The 19,412-nt window shown below is 37.1% G+C and overlaps 1 protein-coding gene across 1 annotated transcript in view; it reads left to right on the top strand.

Annotated features, from left to right (window-relative positions):
- Positions 1-1,058: 1,058 nt before the first annotated feature.
- Rlf (RLF zinc finger) overlaps positions 1,059-19,412 on the top strand; it is a 72,423-nt gene continuing 54,069 nt past the window's right edge. The window contains exon 1 of the mRNA XM_046468374.2: positions 1,059-1,326. Coding sequence (XP_046324330.1) covers positions 1,087-1,326 — 240 coding nt within the window. The 5' untranslated portion in view covers positions 1,059-1,086. The remainder of the gene's footprint in view (positions 1,327-19,412) is intronic.

Here is a 19,412-nt window from a genome sequence, read left to right as displayed (position 1 = left end):
TGAATAAATGCCACTCAACACTGCCCTGCAGTATTCCTGCACATATCCAGCATGTGTTCTTTACTAACTCACTCTAAAATAATTCTTAACAAAGTTTTTTCTCTCTCCACTAATTCAGTTGATTTTCTCTCACATCCATGGAGAAAAAAAATAAACATTCAGGAAATGACTCCTAAATCTCTCACTATCAAAACTCACACGCTATACCCATATTCTAGATTCCCTCCAGTTAAAATAAAAATGCATCTCTAATTTCTATTCCAGACCAAACCTCTTGTATTCTGGATGCTATCCCCTCTTGCCTTCTCCAAGACTTTTCTCCTGCAGTTCCTCCTACTCTTTTCTGCACTTTTCTGTATCATTTCCATAATATAACCATGCACTCTAATTTCTCACTACTTCATCCCAATCCTTGGGGTCCATCCACCTTGACTTTAAACCCCATGACTTTTGCACCTACTATTTCCTGTGCCTGAGAAGCTCTTACCTTTTAATTTTTTTTTAAACTTTTTTTTTTCCTTTTCGTTTTTGAGGACTTTAATCCATGTGAGCTTTAGTTTTGGATATGGTTTAAGGTAGAAATATAATTTCATATTTTTCTCTTTTGGGAAAAAAATGTCTCAGCGCTATTTATTGAAATATATCTTTTCCTCCACTGACTTGTAATACAAACTCTTGTAATAAGCCAAGTTCCTTTGGAGCTAGTTTTCATTTCGGCCTAACAACCTTTGCTTCTTATTTTCCTTCATCAGGCACGCTTCTCTCTTGGTTCCTCTCAGGGCTACCTTTCCCTCTCTTTCTTCAGATCGTCCTTCATATCCAGATTGTCTATAGGCATTTCTGGCAACTTCAAAGATCCTGGAAGAACCGAGGCTGGCTAGAGCTTCAGACCAGTTGTTGCTAAGGTTGTTGCTAAGGCGGCTGTAGCTGAGAACGCCGAAAGGACCAGCCCTCGGCGCCCTAGTGATGGAATCAGGCGCGCGCCAGCGTCGCCAGAGGGTGCGTCACCGCGCGCGGACGACAAGGGGCGGGGTCGGGGATTAGTCACGTGGCTTGGTTGCCTACGCGCTGCTGGGCCGTGGGAAGATGGCGGACGGAAAGGGAGACGCCGCCGCCGCCGCCGCCGGGGCCGGGGCTGAGGCTCCAGCGGTAGCGGGAGCCGGAGAAGGAGCCGAAACAGAGTCCATGGCTCGGGGTCATCGCCCTGCATCTCCGGCGCCGGGAGCCCAGGGCCTGCGACCGTGTTTGTGGCAGCTGGAGACAGAGCTGAGGGAGCAGGAGGTGTCTGAGGTCTCATCTTTGAACTACTGCCGGAGCTTCTGCCAGGTGAGGGGCTGACTGGCTGATTGAGGGCGGCGGAGCGGGGAGGCCAGGGAAGGAGGCCCGGTATCCGTTGCAGCAGGAGAGGCTGAACTCAAAGACACCACCCCCGTGTCTCGCCGCGCCCCCGGGCCGCAAAGGCCCAGCTGGCCCCCCTCCGCCCCAGTCTGAGTTTGGCCACTGTCGGGGCGGGTTTAGCTGGGCTATACTGAGAGCCGCGAGAGCGCCGACGGCTCCCTGGAAGGGCCGTGCCCTGTCGCGGTTGCTTGTGTCCTGCCCGGGTGGTTGGAGCGCCACTGCCCCCTGAGGGTTTGATTGCTCGTTCCTGGTGGGAGATGCTTTTTTGAGTGATATGGGTCTCTCCGAACTGGAATACCCAGGTTTTCTTGAATAATCCGGAGGGGTATATTGGGGCCAGAGACTTATCTTTGGAGTCAATGTTTTCTGGCCCCTAAAAGGCTTGATAGTTGGCTTTGAAAGACGTGTCGGACTTTCCGATTAGGGATTGTGGAGCCGTTTGGTTGTTTGGTTTTTTGGTTTTTGCCCATTTTGGAGAGCAAGGAGATATGTTAATGCCTTCTTTAACCTCTTTTGTATTCATTTGTGGATTGTAGTACCAGGACTGAGGCTGGTGATTAGAAGAGGTTCAGGAAAGAGATGTACAGTGTGGCCTCTTTTGGCAGTCGTATGATAGATCGCTTCTGTGTCATAGAGGGTCCCAAATTTAATTGCATGTTTATGGATGTATTGGTTTCCATGATCACTCCAAGGTGTTTCTCGGTGTTTTCAAGTCTACTACATTCGTACATATTTGTTATTATTATTTCTACTTCTGATGTTTGTTCTATCAGGTTTCACAGTCACTCCTTTGCTCCCCACCTGTGGTACTTAGAGAATATAAATTAATTGAAGTATATTGGTACTTGGATTCTTAAAGAGCATTTGAGTTTGATGAAGAAATTGTGGCGTTCTAAAGTTATAATTTGGGTGGGGGGTGTTTTCTCTGTTGGTTCAGGGCAGTATCAAAAGTTGATTTGCTTGAGCGCTTTTCTTCCCCCTTTTGCTGAGCCAGAAGAACCTCATCTCTGAATTAATTTTATTCTTGCTAATCTTTTTCATCCGTTATATCGCTCCAATTTTTGTGTATTCAACCTGTAGTATTTCCCTCCCCTATTTTATGTCAAGGTGTAATTGTTATCTACTTCCTTGCCTAGTGATAATAATTTAGAAAACTCGTTTTTACCAACTTCCTTAGAATGGTGCCAGACATTACCAAGTGCTGAGGAAGCATGAATAATGCACAGTACCTACCCTTGATGAGCTTATAGTTGATGGGAGGTTTTAGAAATGACAGTATTTCCAGTGCAGTTTTGGTAATAATAGAAAAGGAGTTGTAGAGACAGTAGTGAGGAGAGAGCCCTCTTGGGGCATCCTTGTGGAAAAGACAGTTAACTAGTAAAAATAAAGTTTAAAAGATTGATTATAGAGCGTAATATGTGTTTAGAACTTGTAGAGGCCACTTTATATAGGATAAGGCTCTATGGCTGAAAGGATATAAATGGGTCATGTGAAGGTCTGGGGGGAACATCACTCCAGTGCCAAAGGTAGACATGAGAAGGGACATAAAATGCTATAGGAGAAAAGGGAATTAATTGCAGAGGGAGTGTGGGGACAGGAAAATAATCATGGGTTTTGAGTAAGGCTTCTAAGCTTGAGTTGTCTTTTGCAAAGATAAAAAGAATGTATATGGCCAGTCAGAATAAAGCCTATCAAAGATAGATATATACTTTGGATGCCAAAGAGATTCAAATTGTTCTTTTTTTTTTTAATATTTATTTTTTAGTTCTCGTTGGCAGACACAACATCTTTGTTTGTATGTGGTGCTGAGGATCGAACCCGGGCCACACGCATGCCCAGGCAAGCGCGCTACCACTTTAGCCACATCCCCAGCCCCGAGATTCAAATTGTTCTTGAGGGGAAGAAGTTGGAAGTGGGATAATAACTCTCTGTATGGATGCATTGCTGGTTTTATTGAAAAAATATAAATAGCATTGCAGTAGTCTCCTTTTGCAATGCTTCCCCCTCCCATTCTTGATTTCATATAATTCAAGGGTGTGAAACAATTTTTTTTGTCAGGTTATTCTCATGATGACATCTGTTGCAAATTAGTAACCCATAGCACATACATTTAAAAAAATAAAGAACCATCAGGATTGAAAAAAAAAAAGATATATAGATACAGATTTAGATATAGATTTCGTTTTATGTCTACTGCTTGCATTTCCAGTTTTATTTTAAATGTTTTAATGTCAAAAGTCTTGATAAGGCCTAGAAATGTGAGGACCCAGAAGAATTTTTAAAAGATAGCACTTTTGTGATTTGTCTTTTCTATGAAATTTTTCCTGAACATTTTCCAAAAACATTCTTTGGACTAAAAAGAAAATAAGAACAGTGTTCCTGTAACATTAGGTTGTCCTAGAAGGCACATTGGATTGGATGTTAGTTGGATCCTAATTGTGATTCTACTACTTCTTAACTAATAACCTTGGGCAAACTATGACTGTGCAACTATATCATGTTTTCTGACCTTTATGTCCTCATGATGCTTTATACAAACAATAGAGCAGAAAGTTTATGTACAAATCTTCACAGAATTTGTCATAATATTTTGTTACATTTTTCCAGTAGCTCAGATAAAATCAACTGTGTCCTTCATCACCAGACCACAGAAAAAAACCTTAAAATTAATGAAGAAACAGGAAAAATTGCACTATTAAGTTGATTGAATAGCTCTTGGTTTCTCATAAGATTTTTTCATTCACTTACTGTGTGACTAAGTGCTGAAGATGGGAAGCTAGGAGCTTATGATATGAAGAGATAGGTAGTAAGTATTAATTATCATAAAGGCCTGGATGTTTAACTACTACCACAAATCTATTTTCATCAGGTGTTTACTTAGAAATATTGTCCTGAAGACTTAGATTATATTAAGTAGATCCCTTCTGTAACATGCTTGCACCATATTCTCTTTCTTGAATCATTTAAAAGAAGTCACTTTATCTTTGGAATTGCACTAACTCAAGAAATAAACTAAGTGGATAGGGAATCTTTTCTCATTCAGGGTGTATTTTAAATTTTCTTGAGTTTGTGAAGACGGTAAACTCTAGAAGTAGTAGTTACTAAGAAAATGATACTTAGATCAAGTTATATTCAATGAAAATTTGTATTCAATGACTATGGGATGTGTCCCCCCCCCCTTCTGTTTCACTCAGTTCCTTTTCTGAAAACATTGTCAGACAATGTAGATAAAATTAACATCACAAAACAATCCTCCTTTGTTTTGCTGAAAAAGTGATGTTTAATTAAAATTTTGCTGTATTTTGGGAGTCAAGATTCCAAAAGTTTTACAACTGGTGGCTCTATTTGTAACACAAATTTTTGAAGGCTTTTCAGTAAACTTCATTAATAAACTTGAATTTTTTTTAATTTAGTTGTATACAACACGTTTATTTTGTTTATTTTTTTATGTGGTGTTGAGGTTCGAACCCAGGGCTTTGCGCATGCTAGGCGAGCGCTTTACTGCTGAGCCACAACCCCAGCCCAATAAACTTGAAATTATTTGGTGAATCTTTATACTTTGAGAATACCAAAGGAATTTTATGAGTATACCACTTTATATGAGACAATTTTAATTTCTAGACTGACAGTGACTTTGTATGTTTTTAATGGTTAAAATAAGTAAGTGCTGCTTGGTTTAAATGACACATGCTTATAATCCCAGCAACCAGGGAGACTGAGGCCAGAGGATCACAAGTTTGAGGCTAGTCTCAGCAGTTTAGCAAGGTCTTAAGCAACTTAGTGAGAATCTATTTCTAAAGAAAAAATAAGAAGGGTTAGGGATATAACTCAGTGATGAAGTGCCCCTGGATTCTATCCCCAGTAACCCCCCCCACCCCCCAAAAAGGGGTGCTATATTTGCTTTCCCTAGTAGTCCTCCCTTATGTACAGGGTATAGATTCTAAGACTCCCAATGGATGCCTGAAACTGCTGATATGAGCTCTTATTATTTTTCCCCTTTACTTACCTGTGATAAAGTTTAGTTTATAAATTAGGCACAGTAAGAGATTAACAATGACTAATTATAAAATGGAACAATTATAATGATGTACTAGTTATAGTATATCATTATATTAATATATTTTCTCTTTCATAGTGTCTTATTATGCTATACTCTTCCTGTGATGAGGTGAGGTGAAACAGTGCCTAAGAGATAAGATGAAGTATAGTGAAGGATGTAGGCATTGTGACTTAACCATAGTCTACATAACTACACAGGGTTACTTAAACACAAGCACTGTGATAACCGAACTGGCTAGTAAGTGACTAACATGTGGGTAGTGTATACAGTTTGGATAAACTGGACAATGGGATGATTTATGTCCTGGGTGGGACAGAGCTAGATGATGTAAGATTTCATAGATTACGTAAAATGGTGTGCAATCTAAAACTTTTTGCATTATTTCTGTAATTTTTCATTTATTATTTTTGGACTGCAATTGACCACTGGTAACTGAAACCACAGATAATGCGGGGCTACTTCACATGCACCAACATGTAAACTAGCTCTGTAACCTTGGGCATATTACTTTCTTAACCTTAATTTGCACATTTGCAAATGGAATGATAATAGTACTTATTGTTCTGTGTAAATACATGGTTATGAGGACTAAATTAGATTATCTCTATTAAAAAAAGCAATACCTTTGAAATTGTCTGAGTAATCCAGATTTCTTAGCTTTGGCCCTAGGTTGCTATTCACTTTTCACCTGGACCATCACATCACTCTGGTCCTAGTGTTACTGACACTTTAGTGGTCACTATTTGGGGTTCTTTGTTTGGAGTCCATGGATCAAAAGTATGATCTCAGTCACTCCTAAGATTAAAATTTACCTGTGAGTTTTCAAGTGCATTATTTTGGGAATGTTATTTTAATTTTTATTTGTTTCTTCAAGATCCACAACACATTTTTTTTAAGAAAAGGAAATATCAACTGACTGAACTCCAAAAGGATAAAATTACTACTTTGACAGGATTTCAGGTCATCAAGCATTCTCAAGTCTTTCCCTTGCATTGTACCATTGTGCTGTTCTCATTGTCTCTGTCCCTTTTTTGGCATGGCAAAAATTCCTTCTTTAGTGCTCAACACAAGTATTATCTCTGTGAAGCTTTCCTTGATTTCATCAGACAAGTTTCCTCTTGTTTGTGTTTTGACACTTTGTGAATAACTTTAACATATTTTCTTGCTGTCACTGACTTAATTTAAGCTTCCTCCTTTTGCAGCAACCTTTGCACTCTCTCTTGCCTTCTAAACGACCTTATCTACAGTCCACCTTTGTGTTGTAAATATAATTGAGTCACTTTATTCCTAAAAAACTTTAGTAGTTTCTTTTCCTAAAGGCATGGTAAAGCTTGGACTCATTAGCCAGGCATACTAAAATTTTTAGAATCTGGACCCCAACTACCACCTTTCTAGTCTTGTTTGCTTGTTTTTCTGTCCACCTTCATCAGTGTCCTTTTCTGCTTGATTAGCCCTAGGATTCACCACAACTGCCTATTTATCCTTTAAGACCTGGCTCAGATATAGTCTTTCAGAACCTTTTTTGGATTTCAGCATTTGGAATTAGGTGATTCTTTCACCAGAGTATTCTGTTAGCATTCTGTACATAAGCCTGCTGCCTAAATATTTGTTTCCATGTTTGTTTCTTGTATTGATGAGTAAGCCAACAAAAGCAAAGATCTTGTTTTTTCTCTTTTGTGTGCTTAGTACCTAGCAGATACTACAGTGCCTGGCACACAAAAGTAATTTTTGAATGCATTGTATTGTGGGAACTGCACAATACACTCAAGAGATGAGTATTTTAACAAAACACCTGCCTAGTGGTGTAGTTCGGTGACAGAACACCTGCTTAGTGTGTACAGGAACTTGGTTCCATACCCAGCACCAAAACAAAACCAGCTCATTTATCAAAAGGAACCCATAATGTAAAGTTTAGTTAAGTAAAAATAATTTTATTGTAGAATATTACTATAAAGGAGCAGAATAAGAGATTTTGGTCCTTTCTTGAAGACATTACTTATCAGCTTAAACCTATATTCATATAAGAATATATACATTTACATGTATGTAAAAAGGAATAGAGGAGAGAGAAAATGGGAGGCATTATAGTATTGGTAGAGAGTTAGCTACCAAATAGAACAACAGTTGGAGGTGTTGAGATTAACAGGATCAGTTCTCCCAACTCTTTGAGGTTGGTGGCCATGAAGATTCTTGAGCTTGGGGTTGGGGGGCACCACACACTTTTTTTCTTTTTGATACTGGGTATTGAACCCAGGAGTGTTCAACCACTGAGCTACATCCCTAGCCCTTTTTATTCTGAGACAGAATCTGGCTGAAAATTCTGTTAGCATCCTGTAAATAAAAGCCTAGTGCCTAAATATTTGTTCCCATGCTCAGGCTGGCCTTGAACTGGTGATTGTTTTGCTTCAGCTTTCCAAGTTGGGGGCATTACAGATCTGTGCCAGCATGCCTATTTCTTTCATATATTTTAAAGAATTTTTAGTGTATTACCTTCTGTTTTTTTGCCCTGCCTTCTCTTGGGAGATGTCCAGATAGAAACTGCATGACAAGTAGTAATCATTGCAAGAGCTAGCTTTGTGTAGTGCTTGTGACCAAAACATAATATAAATGTGACCTGCGAAACAGTGAAAACTAGGTACTATCATCCACTGTAGTACCTACCACTCTTGTCTCTTGCTGTATATTGGGACACCTACAAGTTTCTGTTTCTTCCTATGGATCATGCTTTTTTGAACAACAATGAATAAAAAATCTAAACAGAAAATACCACTTAATGCAAAAAATGGCAGACATACTGATAAACTGTTTTGTTTTCATTCAGGTCTAGACACCTGTGACCTCTCCTAGAGGCCATCTTATCTAAAACAGCACTTCCCAGTTACCTTTGACCTCCTTAACACTGCTTTATCTTCAAATCACTACTATCTGCTCTGCCTGCCTCTGTCTTCATCTGGAATCTTGACTGTTTTATTTACTAACTACTTAAAATAGTCCCCAGAATAGTTCCTGGCTCTTATTGAATACTCAATAAATACTTGATGCTCTTTATATCTTTCTTTCCCTAAATCCCCTACTAGACTTCATGAGAGTAACAATTGAGTCTTACCTGTCTTTAAGGAGAAAGCAGTTTTTGCTCCTTACCAGCAGGAGCCAAACCTTTTGTTTGTATCTTGATTACCTTAGAACCTTTTTTTTAAAAAAACTAAACTACTTTTTAAAAAATATAGCTTTATTTTATTTGTTTTTATGTGGTGCTGAGGATTGAACCCAGTGCCTCACTTGTGCTAGGTGAGCATTCTACCACTGAGCCACGACCCCAACCCTACCTTAGAACCTTTAAGCTGGGTCTGGTGTACATATCTCAAATGTGTGTGTGTGTGTTGGTGGGGGGCGGATAGAAGAGAACTTGATTTAACAGAAGTTTATACAACAGATTTTATATAGATAATTTTAACAAATAAAAATTTGTATTATAAAACTTTCATGTTGGCACAAAGCCAACCTATAAACCATTATGTGAAAAATTAGGGGCACTATATAATTTCTTGGGTATCTTTTGTGTGCCATTCTCAGGTGGGTAATGTTATTCTCATTTTACAGATAGAGAACCAAAGCCCAGAAAATTAACTAACTTTCCTAAGGTCATATATGCATACCCTGTTGCAAGGTCTTTAGACTCCAAAGCCCATGCTCTTTTTCCCCTGTATCATAATCATAATTTCCTAAATTGTGTTTTGTGCCTCCAGATGTGTAAGTTAGTAAACTTTTTTTTCTTTTTTCTTTTTACCAGGGATTGAACTCAGGGGCAATTGGCCACTGAGCCACATACCCAGCTCTATTTTGTATTTTATTTTGAGACAGGGTCTCGCGGAGTTGCTTAGCGCCTCACTTTTGCTGAGGCTGGCTTTGAACTCCCGCTCCTCCTGTCTCAGCTTCCCAAGCTTCTGAGATTACAGGCATGCATCACTGTGCCTGACATAAACCTTATTCTTAAATTGGGTTCTGTGTTCATATAAATTAGGATAATGATGGGATAAATGTTTCTAAATGTATCTTTTATATTAAGATTAGTGGGAATCTTCTAAAGAGACATGTTTTATGCAGCATTTTACCACTTATCAGGTCCAAAACACTTTGCCATGTCTAATGTTTATATCAGCCCAAAAGTCACATGCCTCCCCCCCCCCCCGCCACTAAAATGAAGCAAAATGTGATAGTGAAGAATTGGTTGCTTTGTCTTTCAGCAGGTCCCTGAGATTAAAAAAAAAAAAAGTGATCTTCTTTCTTCCTCCATTCCTCCCTTCCTTTTGGCATACCACCGCGCCTTTTTTGTTTTTGTTGTTTTTTTGTGTCATGTTGGGTATTGAACCCAGGGCGCTCAACCACTGAGGTACATCCTTGGACTTTTTAGTTTTTATTTTGAGATGGGGTCTTGCTAAATTGCTCAGGCTGACCTCACATCTGTGCTTCTCCTGCCTCACCCTCCTGAAGTGCTGAAATTACAGGCATGTGCCACTGTGCCTGGCCACATATTCAATTTTGATTCTCTACTTTCCGTCTAAAACATGACCATGATCTTTCTTTCCCCCTCCATTCCTTAGTCCTTTCCTTCATTCCTTCCTTTCCTGGAAGTTAAACCCAGGGCCTTGCACATCCTAGGCAAGGACTGTACCACTGAGCTACACCCCTGATTATGAGCTTTTTATGAAAAAAAATTCCCACCAAAGTTTTCCAAGTTTTAAATTACATTTATTTCACATCAAATGGGTTTTAATGTATTTGAGAGAAGTTGAGATGAGGTATATTTCAGACTTCTTCAAGGTTTATTCAGATTCACTTGTATTTCTGTATCATAGCTGGCCTAAGAATTACTAATGTAATTTCTCCACACTTCTGTGCCGATTTCTCCAGTGTCCTTTTTTTTTTTTTTTGAGTGCCTTCATTGTTATATTTTTCTTTTCTTTCTTTCTTTTTTATTTGTTTTAGATATGGGAGCATATGGTGTTGACATTTAATTTCATAGTATTTATACTCCCAAGAAAATAACCCTAGCATGTTACATTAGCCAGCACAATGTCTAATTACTTTTTTTTCATATATATTTAAGTACAATATTTTAAATAACAAAAAAATTATATAATTTAGTTTTTTTTTTTACTCAAAACTAATACATGCTCATTCTGAAAACTTAAAAATAATATTTATAAATACATAAAGCATTGTTTAACATGTCTGAGGCCCTGGGCTCGATCCTTAGCACTGCAAAAAATACATAAAGGAATCTGTAAAATTACTACATAAATTCAGCTGTTGGAAAGGTACATATAGAATGTGTTTATGTAAGTATTAAATTTTTTTAATTGCCTAAGCAATTCATGAATACATTCTCATTGTAAAAAACTAGAATAATGGGCTGGGGCTGGGGCTCAGCAGTAGAGCGTGGTGCTGGGTTCGATCTTCAGCATCACATATATATAAATAAAAGAAAGGCATTGTGTCCACTACAACTAAAAAATTTTAAAAAATGTTTAAAAACTAGAATAACAAAAAGAAAGAATAAAAAGTGAAAGCTCCATCCACACCCTCCCTTATGTTCTAGTGCTGTTTTATCCTAGGTGAGCCTATGTTAAAAGTTTGAGAATTTATATTTGAAGAATTTTTCTGTGTGCTAAGTACTTAACTCGTGCTATTTTTAGAAAAATCATTTCAGGTTTATATATTAAAACTTTATTTCACTAATAGAGAAACCTTTTTATTAAATATATCCAAATTTACTGTATTTAAGAAAAAAATGCATAGTGCAGTATTCTACCAAAAATGGCATTGATTTTTTATTTTATTTTATTTTTTGGTACTGAGGATTGAACCCAGGGGTCCTTAACCACTGAGCCACATCCTTGGCCCTTTTTTATGTTCTATTTTAGAGACAGGGTCTCACTGGGTTGCTAAGTGTCTTGCTAAGTTGATGAGGCTGGCTTTGAACTCACAGTCCTCCTGCCTCAGCCTCCCAAGCTGCTGGGATTACAGGCATGCACCACCTGCCTGGCTGCATTGATTATTAAATTCTACAGGTAGAAAAACTTTAGTACTTAACTTTAAATTATTTTAAAAATACAATGCCTATATCAAAAGTGATTTGAATTTTTTTTATACTATAAAAGCAAGGCTTAAAGCAAAAATATATATATATATATATATACAGTTAGATAGGGTTTTAAGGAAAAGAAAAGCTCCTTTCCTTCTGCTCTCCATCTCTCCAGTCATTTCCTAGAGGAAATCCTGTCTTAGTCTCTTGTATATTCTTAAAAACTCAAGTATACTTTTTCAATTAACTTTTTAGTTTAATATATAGAGAACATTTTTCTTTATCAGTACGTTTTGGCAGGCATCGATAAATCATTCATGTTATTTTTTATTGTCACAGATAGTGTTTCAGAGACTGTTTTTAAATATTAAACCTTGGTTATTTATAGTATAAATTCCTGGAATTAAAATTACTAGATTAGAGGGAATTTTTTTGGGGGGGTACCAGGGATTAAACTCGGGGGGCACTCAACCACTGAGCCACATCCCTAGCCCTCTTTTGTATTTTATTTAGATACAGGGTCTCACTGAGTTGCTTCGTTCTTTGCCAAGTTGCTGAGGCTGACTTTGAACTCCTTTTATCCTCCTGCCTCAGCCTTCTGAGCTGCTGGGATTATAGGCATGTGCCACCCTGCCCAGCAGAATGTTTTTAATCTTGATGGTTTTACAAAAAACTGAATATATACTTCTTGGATACCTTCTTTCCTTATATCCTTGCCAACCTGGTGTTAAACTTTTTAATATTTGCCAATCTGATAGGTAAAAAGTTAACTTAATGTTAATTTTCATTGAAACATAATTTGAGTATTTTTTCATGAGTATCAGACATTAAATATTTCTGAATATCAGACATTAAAACTTTTTGCAAAATTTTTTAGTGTTGATGAACCTTTATTTTATTCATTTATTTATATGTGGTGCTGAAAATTGAACCCAGTGACTCATACATGCGAGGCAAGCACTCTACCACTGAGCCACAACCCCAGCCCCTGCAAAATTTTTTTACATAACTGTCTTTTTTCCCCCCTTGTTTTAGGTGGACACAATATCTTTTTTAATTTATTTTTATGTGGTGCTGAGGATCGAACCCAGTGCATCCCTCATGCCGGGCCAGCACGCTACCACTTGAGCCATACCCCCAGCCCCCATAACTGTCTTAAATGTTATAAGTTAAAAATACTTAACTAGACTTTGTCTAATCATTGAGTATGATGATATGATTTTGAAATTCTATCCTCTTTTGAGGGTCTCAAGAAGCAAAACATAATCCCAAAGGGTATCAGTCACAGCCTAAACTGAAGACTTTGGAATATGTGATACAGATAGTGATTGTGGTTTTGAGAGATTTGTCAGTGTAATTGTTAATTGATCAGACATTGTCTTTTATACATTAGGCTCTAGGAAGACAGTCATAGCTGAATAATTAGGAAAGACCTAGTGTTTTCCATTAACTAATTTTTGTTTACATTATGAGCTTTAAATTTTCTAGTAGAATACCACTAAAGGATCTATGACCTTTGGCCAAAACAGTTTATTGTTTGGGGAGCTTCAGATTGTTGCTTACATAGGATGACCTTTAAATTGATTGTGCTCCAAAGTCCTATAATTATATTGAGAAATTCTGCTAAATTTGCTAAAGACTAATTACACACACACACACACACGTCTCTTTATTTGGCTTTTTTTTTTTAGTTGTCCATGGACCTTTATTTTATTTATTTACGTGTGGTGCTGAGAATAGAACCCAGTGCCTACCATATGCTAGGCAGGTGCTTTACCACTGAGCTACAACCCCGGCCCTAAAGATTAATTTTTAAGCTTTCTTCAAACATTTGTTCATTGTTTTATTTTTTAAATAAATGAATACCTATAAGTTTTATTTATACCATACTGATACATTGTATAAGTTTATAAAACAATACCAGAAATACATAAAAGGGATGACTTTTTTAAGTTTATTTAAATGCAAGTGTTAATATTCTATGCTTGTCCCAGTGGGTTTTCATTTTCCTCTCTAGAGTAAATACCACCCCAGAGGAAGTCATTCTACTAATTTGAACTAAAACTATTTGTTTGCATTAATTGTTGTGTCTCTTTCTTTGGCTTTTTTCTTTTGTAGGGAAACTTGAGTTCAGTCTTTAAAGGAGTTGGTAAATAAAATTGTTAAATCTAGAGTAAATTATCCCATAAAGTTCTAACAGTAAATGCAGATAAAATATGTTTGGCTCAATTTCATGTTTTATTCTTGTATAAAATGGAGAACATATACATAATACATTTGAAGTTAGGAAATTTCACTGTTTTTGGTGGTACCAAGGATTAAACCCAGGAGTGCTCTCTTACTGAGTTGATTTTCCATCCCTTTTTATTTTTTTATTTTGAGATAGGGTCTCAGTAAATTCAGAGACCTTGAATTTGTAATCCTGCCTTAACCTCTGGAGTAACTGGGATTACAGGTAAATGCCACCATGCCCATCAGGATATTTCACTTTAAATCCTCATTCCAATATTCTGATCAAAGATAGGTGTCTACAAAACTCTTTTGTGGGGGAGGGGTGTACTGGGGATTGAACTCAGGGCATTCAACTACTGAGCCACATCCCCAGTCCTATTTTGTATTTTATTTAGAGACAGGGTCTCACTGAGTTGCTTAGTGCCTTGTTGTTGCTAAGGCTGGTTTTTGAACTTGAGATCCTTCTGCCTCAGCTTCCCAAACCACTGGGATTACAGGTGTGCACCACCGTGCCTGGCCTCCAAAACTCTTAAACGTTGAAAATAAGTTAACAAATCATTTCATAAAAGTACAAAACAGGGCTGGGGTTGTGACTCCGTGGTAGAGCGTTTGCCTCGCACACATGAGGCACTGGGTTCCATCCTTGGCACCAAATAAAAATAGATAAACAAGATAAAGATATTGTGTCCATCTACAACTAAAAAAACTTTTTAAAGTACAAAACATCAAAAGCAACTAATTGTAACTTGCTATGTGTTAGTCAGAATGCTGGATTCTGATTTACAGTTTTGAATAAAACAGATATGGTTCCTGCCCTCTGAGTTTATTCTCTGGTAGAGAGTGAACATTAATACATTTACATATGGTGCAGAAGAATATGATGATCAAGTGTATTTATCTACCTTCTAACCAGTTTGTCTTTAGGGAACAGGAACATAGGTACAATAACTCTTAGTGGGGTTGGGGATATATATATAGCTCAGTGGTAGGGTGCTTGTCTTGCTACTGTGAATTGCACTGATTCCATTCTCAATTGTAAGAGATAAAACGACAAAATACCTTTCAGGAGATGTAGCCCAGTGGTAGCATGCTTGCCTAGCATGTATAAAGGCCCTGGGTTCAATCACTAGTGTGGGTGAGGCAAGGAAGCCAACAAAACCAAACAAACAAAAAAAAAACCCACCTCTCAGTGCCTATCTCTCCCTTTTTTAAAAGAAGTTTTTAATATTTATTTTTTAGTTATTGGTGGATACAATATCTTTATTTTATTTTTATGTGGTGCTGAGGATTGAACCCGGTGCTTCACACATGGTAGGCGAGCACCCTACCTCTGAGCCACAACCCTACCTTCAATGCCTATCTCTTGCACAATAATTTAAAAATCGAATATAAATAATTTCTGAATAAGCTGCATTATTGCTTTTTTCTAGTTAGTATAGTTTAGAAGGAGATAATTATCCTTACCTTGTTTCTGTAATCAGCTTCATTGAGGTTGATTGCAATTGAAGCTAGTGTGTGCTTCAGAAGAGAAGGGAAAACAGGAATGCAAGACTCCATCTTGGACTGGATGAGGGCTTTTTATAAAGTATTCTAGGTTTAGAAATGCCAAAACTAACATATGCTTTTTAACTTTCCAGAACCATATAGCATTTGAACCCCAACAAAAGAAAGCTTATATTGTGTATAAGGCCTTATAAGGATAGGAACCAAATTTGTTTTGTTTTTTGGCGGGGACAGTGGGGATGGAATTGGATGGAATAGAGTTGTAGACTTTCACTTCTTTATTGTGTACGTCCTTTAAAGTGGTAGTAGTGTGTGAATTTTAGTATTGCCCTGAAAGAATATGCAAGATCTGTTGTAAAAAATGAAAATAAAGAAAACTATTCTCTCTGATATAAGGAGGTTGATTCATATTGGATTGGAGTGGGAGCAAGGGAGGATTAGACAAACTCTAGATAGGACAAAGGGGTGGGAGTGGAAGGGAGGGAGCATGAGGGTAGGAAAGACGGTAGAATGAGATGGACATCATTTAACCCTAAGAACATGTATGAAGACAGGAATGGTGTGACTGTACTTTGTATACAACCAGAGGTATGAAAAATTGTTCAGTATATGTGTAATATGAACTGTAATTCATTCTATTGTCATATATAACAAATTAGAATAAAAAGAAAACTATTCTCTCAGTTTATAAAGAAATAACTTATAGAACATGTTTTGAAAGACATACTAAAGTATTATTATTTGTTATATTTCAGTGAATAATTAGTGAGATATTTGCTTTGTTTCTTGTGGGTTTTGTTTTTTCCCTTTGTTTTTTTTCCAGTACTGAGGATCGAACTCAGTTTTTTTCCAGTACTGGGTGCTTTCCTACTGAGCTACATCCCCAGCCTCATTCATTCATTCATTCATTCATTCATATTTTGTTTTGAGTCAGGGTCTCATTTAGTTGCCAAGGCTGACCTTGAATTTGCGGTCCTCCTGACTCAGCCTCCCAGGTTTCTGGGATTATAGGCATGAGCCACTTTGCCTGACTTCTTTGTGTTTTTTTTTTGTTGTTGTTGTTGTAGTTGTTGTTATTTGTTTGAGGAAATGTCTAGTTATGATGCTTAGGTTATCCCCAAACTCTTGGGCTCAAATGATCTTCTTACCTTAGCCTCCTGAGTAGCTGGAACTACAAGCATATGCCAGTGCACCTGGTCGTTTGTGGTGGTATTATTATTTTTTAATTTTTTATGTGTTCTTTTTCTTTATACATGACAGTAGAATGTATCTTGACATATCTACATACATGGAGTATAACTTCCCGTTCTTGTGGTTGTACATGATGCGGAGTTAACACTGGTTGTGTATTCATATATGAACATAGGAAAGTTATGACTGATTAATTCCACTGTCTTTCCTATTCCCATTCCCCGCCAACTTACACACATTGTGTGTTAGCATCCGCCTATCAGAGAGAACATTCAGCTCTTGGTTTTTTGGGGACTGGCTTATTTCACTTAGCATGATAGTGTCCAGTTCCATCCATTTAACGGCAAATGCCATGATTTCATTTTTCTTTGTGGCTGAGTAATATTCCATTGTGTATATATACAACATTTTCTTTATCCATTCATTTGTTGAAGGGCACCTAGGTTGGTTCCATGATTTAGCTATTGTGAATTGAGTTGCTCTGAACATTGATGTGGATGTGTCACTATAATATGCTGATTTTAAATCCTTTGGGTATATGCCAAGGAGTGGGATAACTTCATCAAATAGCAGGTCCATTGCAAGTTTTCTGAGGAATCTCCTCATTGCTTTCCATTATGGTTGCACCAGCGATGTATGAGTGTATGTTTTTCCCCATATCCTCGCCAACATTTATTATTACTTGTATTCTTGATAATTGCCATTCTGACTGGAGTGAGAATTACTATTACTATTAGAAGTAGTACTACTGCTATTACTTCAGGGAATGAAACCAGGGCCTTCCCACATGCACCACTGAGCTTCGTCCCAGCCTTTTTAAAGATTTTATTATAAGACAATGTCTCGTTAAGTTACCCAGGCTGGCTTTGAACTTGCAATCCTCCTGCTTCATACTCAGGAGTAGCTGGGATTACTGGCATGCACTTGTGCTTTTTACCATCTATATATTAGCCTTTTAAACTACTTTTCTTGTTACCAGATACTTCAGTACTTGTCATTGTTTCCTCTCTGTTTTTTTCTTGTTTTACTTATATTTACCTTATATTGGCTATTGGGTTGTCTTTTTCTTAATAATTTTTATGAAATTTTTATGTTATAGATACTTTTGGTTATAAGCTTTGGAAATGTCTTAACAGTTTATCTTTTCACTTTTTATGTTGCCTTGATGCACAGAAGTTTTACATTTTATTGTAATAAGCATCATGTTTGTTATTTTAAATGCAAAGCTTATTTCTATTTATGATTTTTTTTGCTTCCCATGGCCCATTTGCATTTTTAAAATGGTCTTATTGAGGTATAATTGACATAATAAATTGCTTATATTTAAAATGTACTGTTTGATAAGATTTGGCGTATCTTTCACATGCATGAAATCATCATCATAATCAAAATAATGATTATATCATTCCCTAGAAATTTCTTTCTACTCTTTTGTATTTGTTTTTTCACGCCCCACTCACATATAGTCTTCCATTTCCACACAAGTACTGATCCATTGTAGATTATGTTGCATTTTTTAGAATTTTGTGTAACTAATCAGTCTCTCTTTGACCGCTTTCACTAAGTATAATTATTTTTAAATTTATTTAATTTGTATAAAATCAAAAGTTAATTTCTTTTATTGATGAGCATTTATTATATGTTATTCATTCACTTATTGGAAGACATTTGAGTTGTTTTCACTTTGGGGCTACTACAGATAGATATGCTAGGAACATTCCAAGTATGCTTTTGGGTAGACAAATGTTTTTTTCTTGGGTAAATATTTAGGTGGAGTGACTGGGTCATATGACAGGTTTTCCAGGGTAATTATATCATTTTACATTCTTATAAAAAATGTATGAAGGTTCTAGTTTTCTATTTCCTGGTTAACACTTGGGGTGCCCAGGGTTTTAATTATAGCTAATTACAAATTTGTGGTACCTCATTGTGGTTCTAATGTGCATTTTTCTCATGATTTATTATGTTGAACATTTATTCATTTTGCTTATTTGCTATCCTTCTTTGGCAAAGTATCTTTTGATATTTAAAAAAAAAAAGGTTTTCTTACTGTTAGGGTCGTGTCGTTCCCCCCCCCCCCCCCCCCCCCCCCGCATACTGGCAATTGATCCCAGGGCCTCCCATGTGCTAGAGAAGTACCCTACCTCTACAGCTTGATTACATCTCTAGTCCTTTTATATTTCGTTTTGAGATGGGGTCTTGTTAAGGTGCCCAGGCTGGCCTCGAATCCTCCTACTTGAGCCTCCTGAGTAGCTGGGACTATAAGCATGTGCTATCCCTGGCTGGAACTTTTTTTTTTTTTTTTTTTACCTAGGGGCACTTAACCACTGAGCCACATCCCCAGCCCTTTTCGTATATTTAGAAAATATTTAGAGACAGGGTCTTGCTGAGTTGCTTACATTATGGTCTCACTAAGTTGCTGAAGCTGGTTTTAAACTCGTGATCCTCCTGCCTCAGCCTCCCAAGCCACTGGGGTTACATACATCTGGCTAGAATTTCTTTTTTAACATGAATATCTAAATTTTCCATTATCATTTGTTGAAAAATTATCCTTTCCACTGAATTGGACTTGAATTGCACCTTGTTGAAAATCAGTTAGTCATATGTATAGGGTCCTGATTCTGGATTCTTTTGTTTCATTGATCTGTTTGTCTGCTTTAATGCTAATACCACACTCTTGTTTTTTCCAACAGAAAATATACCATGAAAGCTGTATTGCACCTAGCAACAAAAAGTACAATGGAAGTAGAATGGAGGGAGCGGGAAAATATGGAGGAGTTATATTTTAATGGGTTCAGAGTTTCCATTTCATAAGATGACAAGAGTTCTGTGGGTATGGTAGCACTAATATACTTAGTATCACAGAACTGTACACTTAAAAATGGTTCATAATGTAACGTTTATATTAAATGTATTTTACCACAACTTTTTAATTTTTTAAAT

Source organism: Marmota monax, unplaced genomic scaffold, assembly GCF_021218885.2.
Source record: "Marmota monax isolate L192 unplaced genomic scaffold, Marmota_monax_Labrador192_F-V1.1 WCK01_AAM20220418_F8-fsc00008, whole genome shotgun sequence".
NCBI classification, from domain to species: Eukaryota; Metazoa; Chordata; class Mammalia; order Rodentia; family Sciuridae; genus Marmota; species Marmota monax.
The sequence above is the reverse complement of the archived record's forward strand: the minus strand, read 5'-3'. Positions and strand labels throughout refer to the sequence as shown.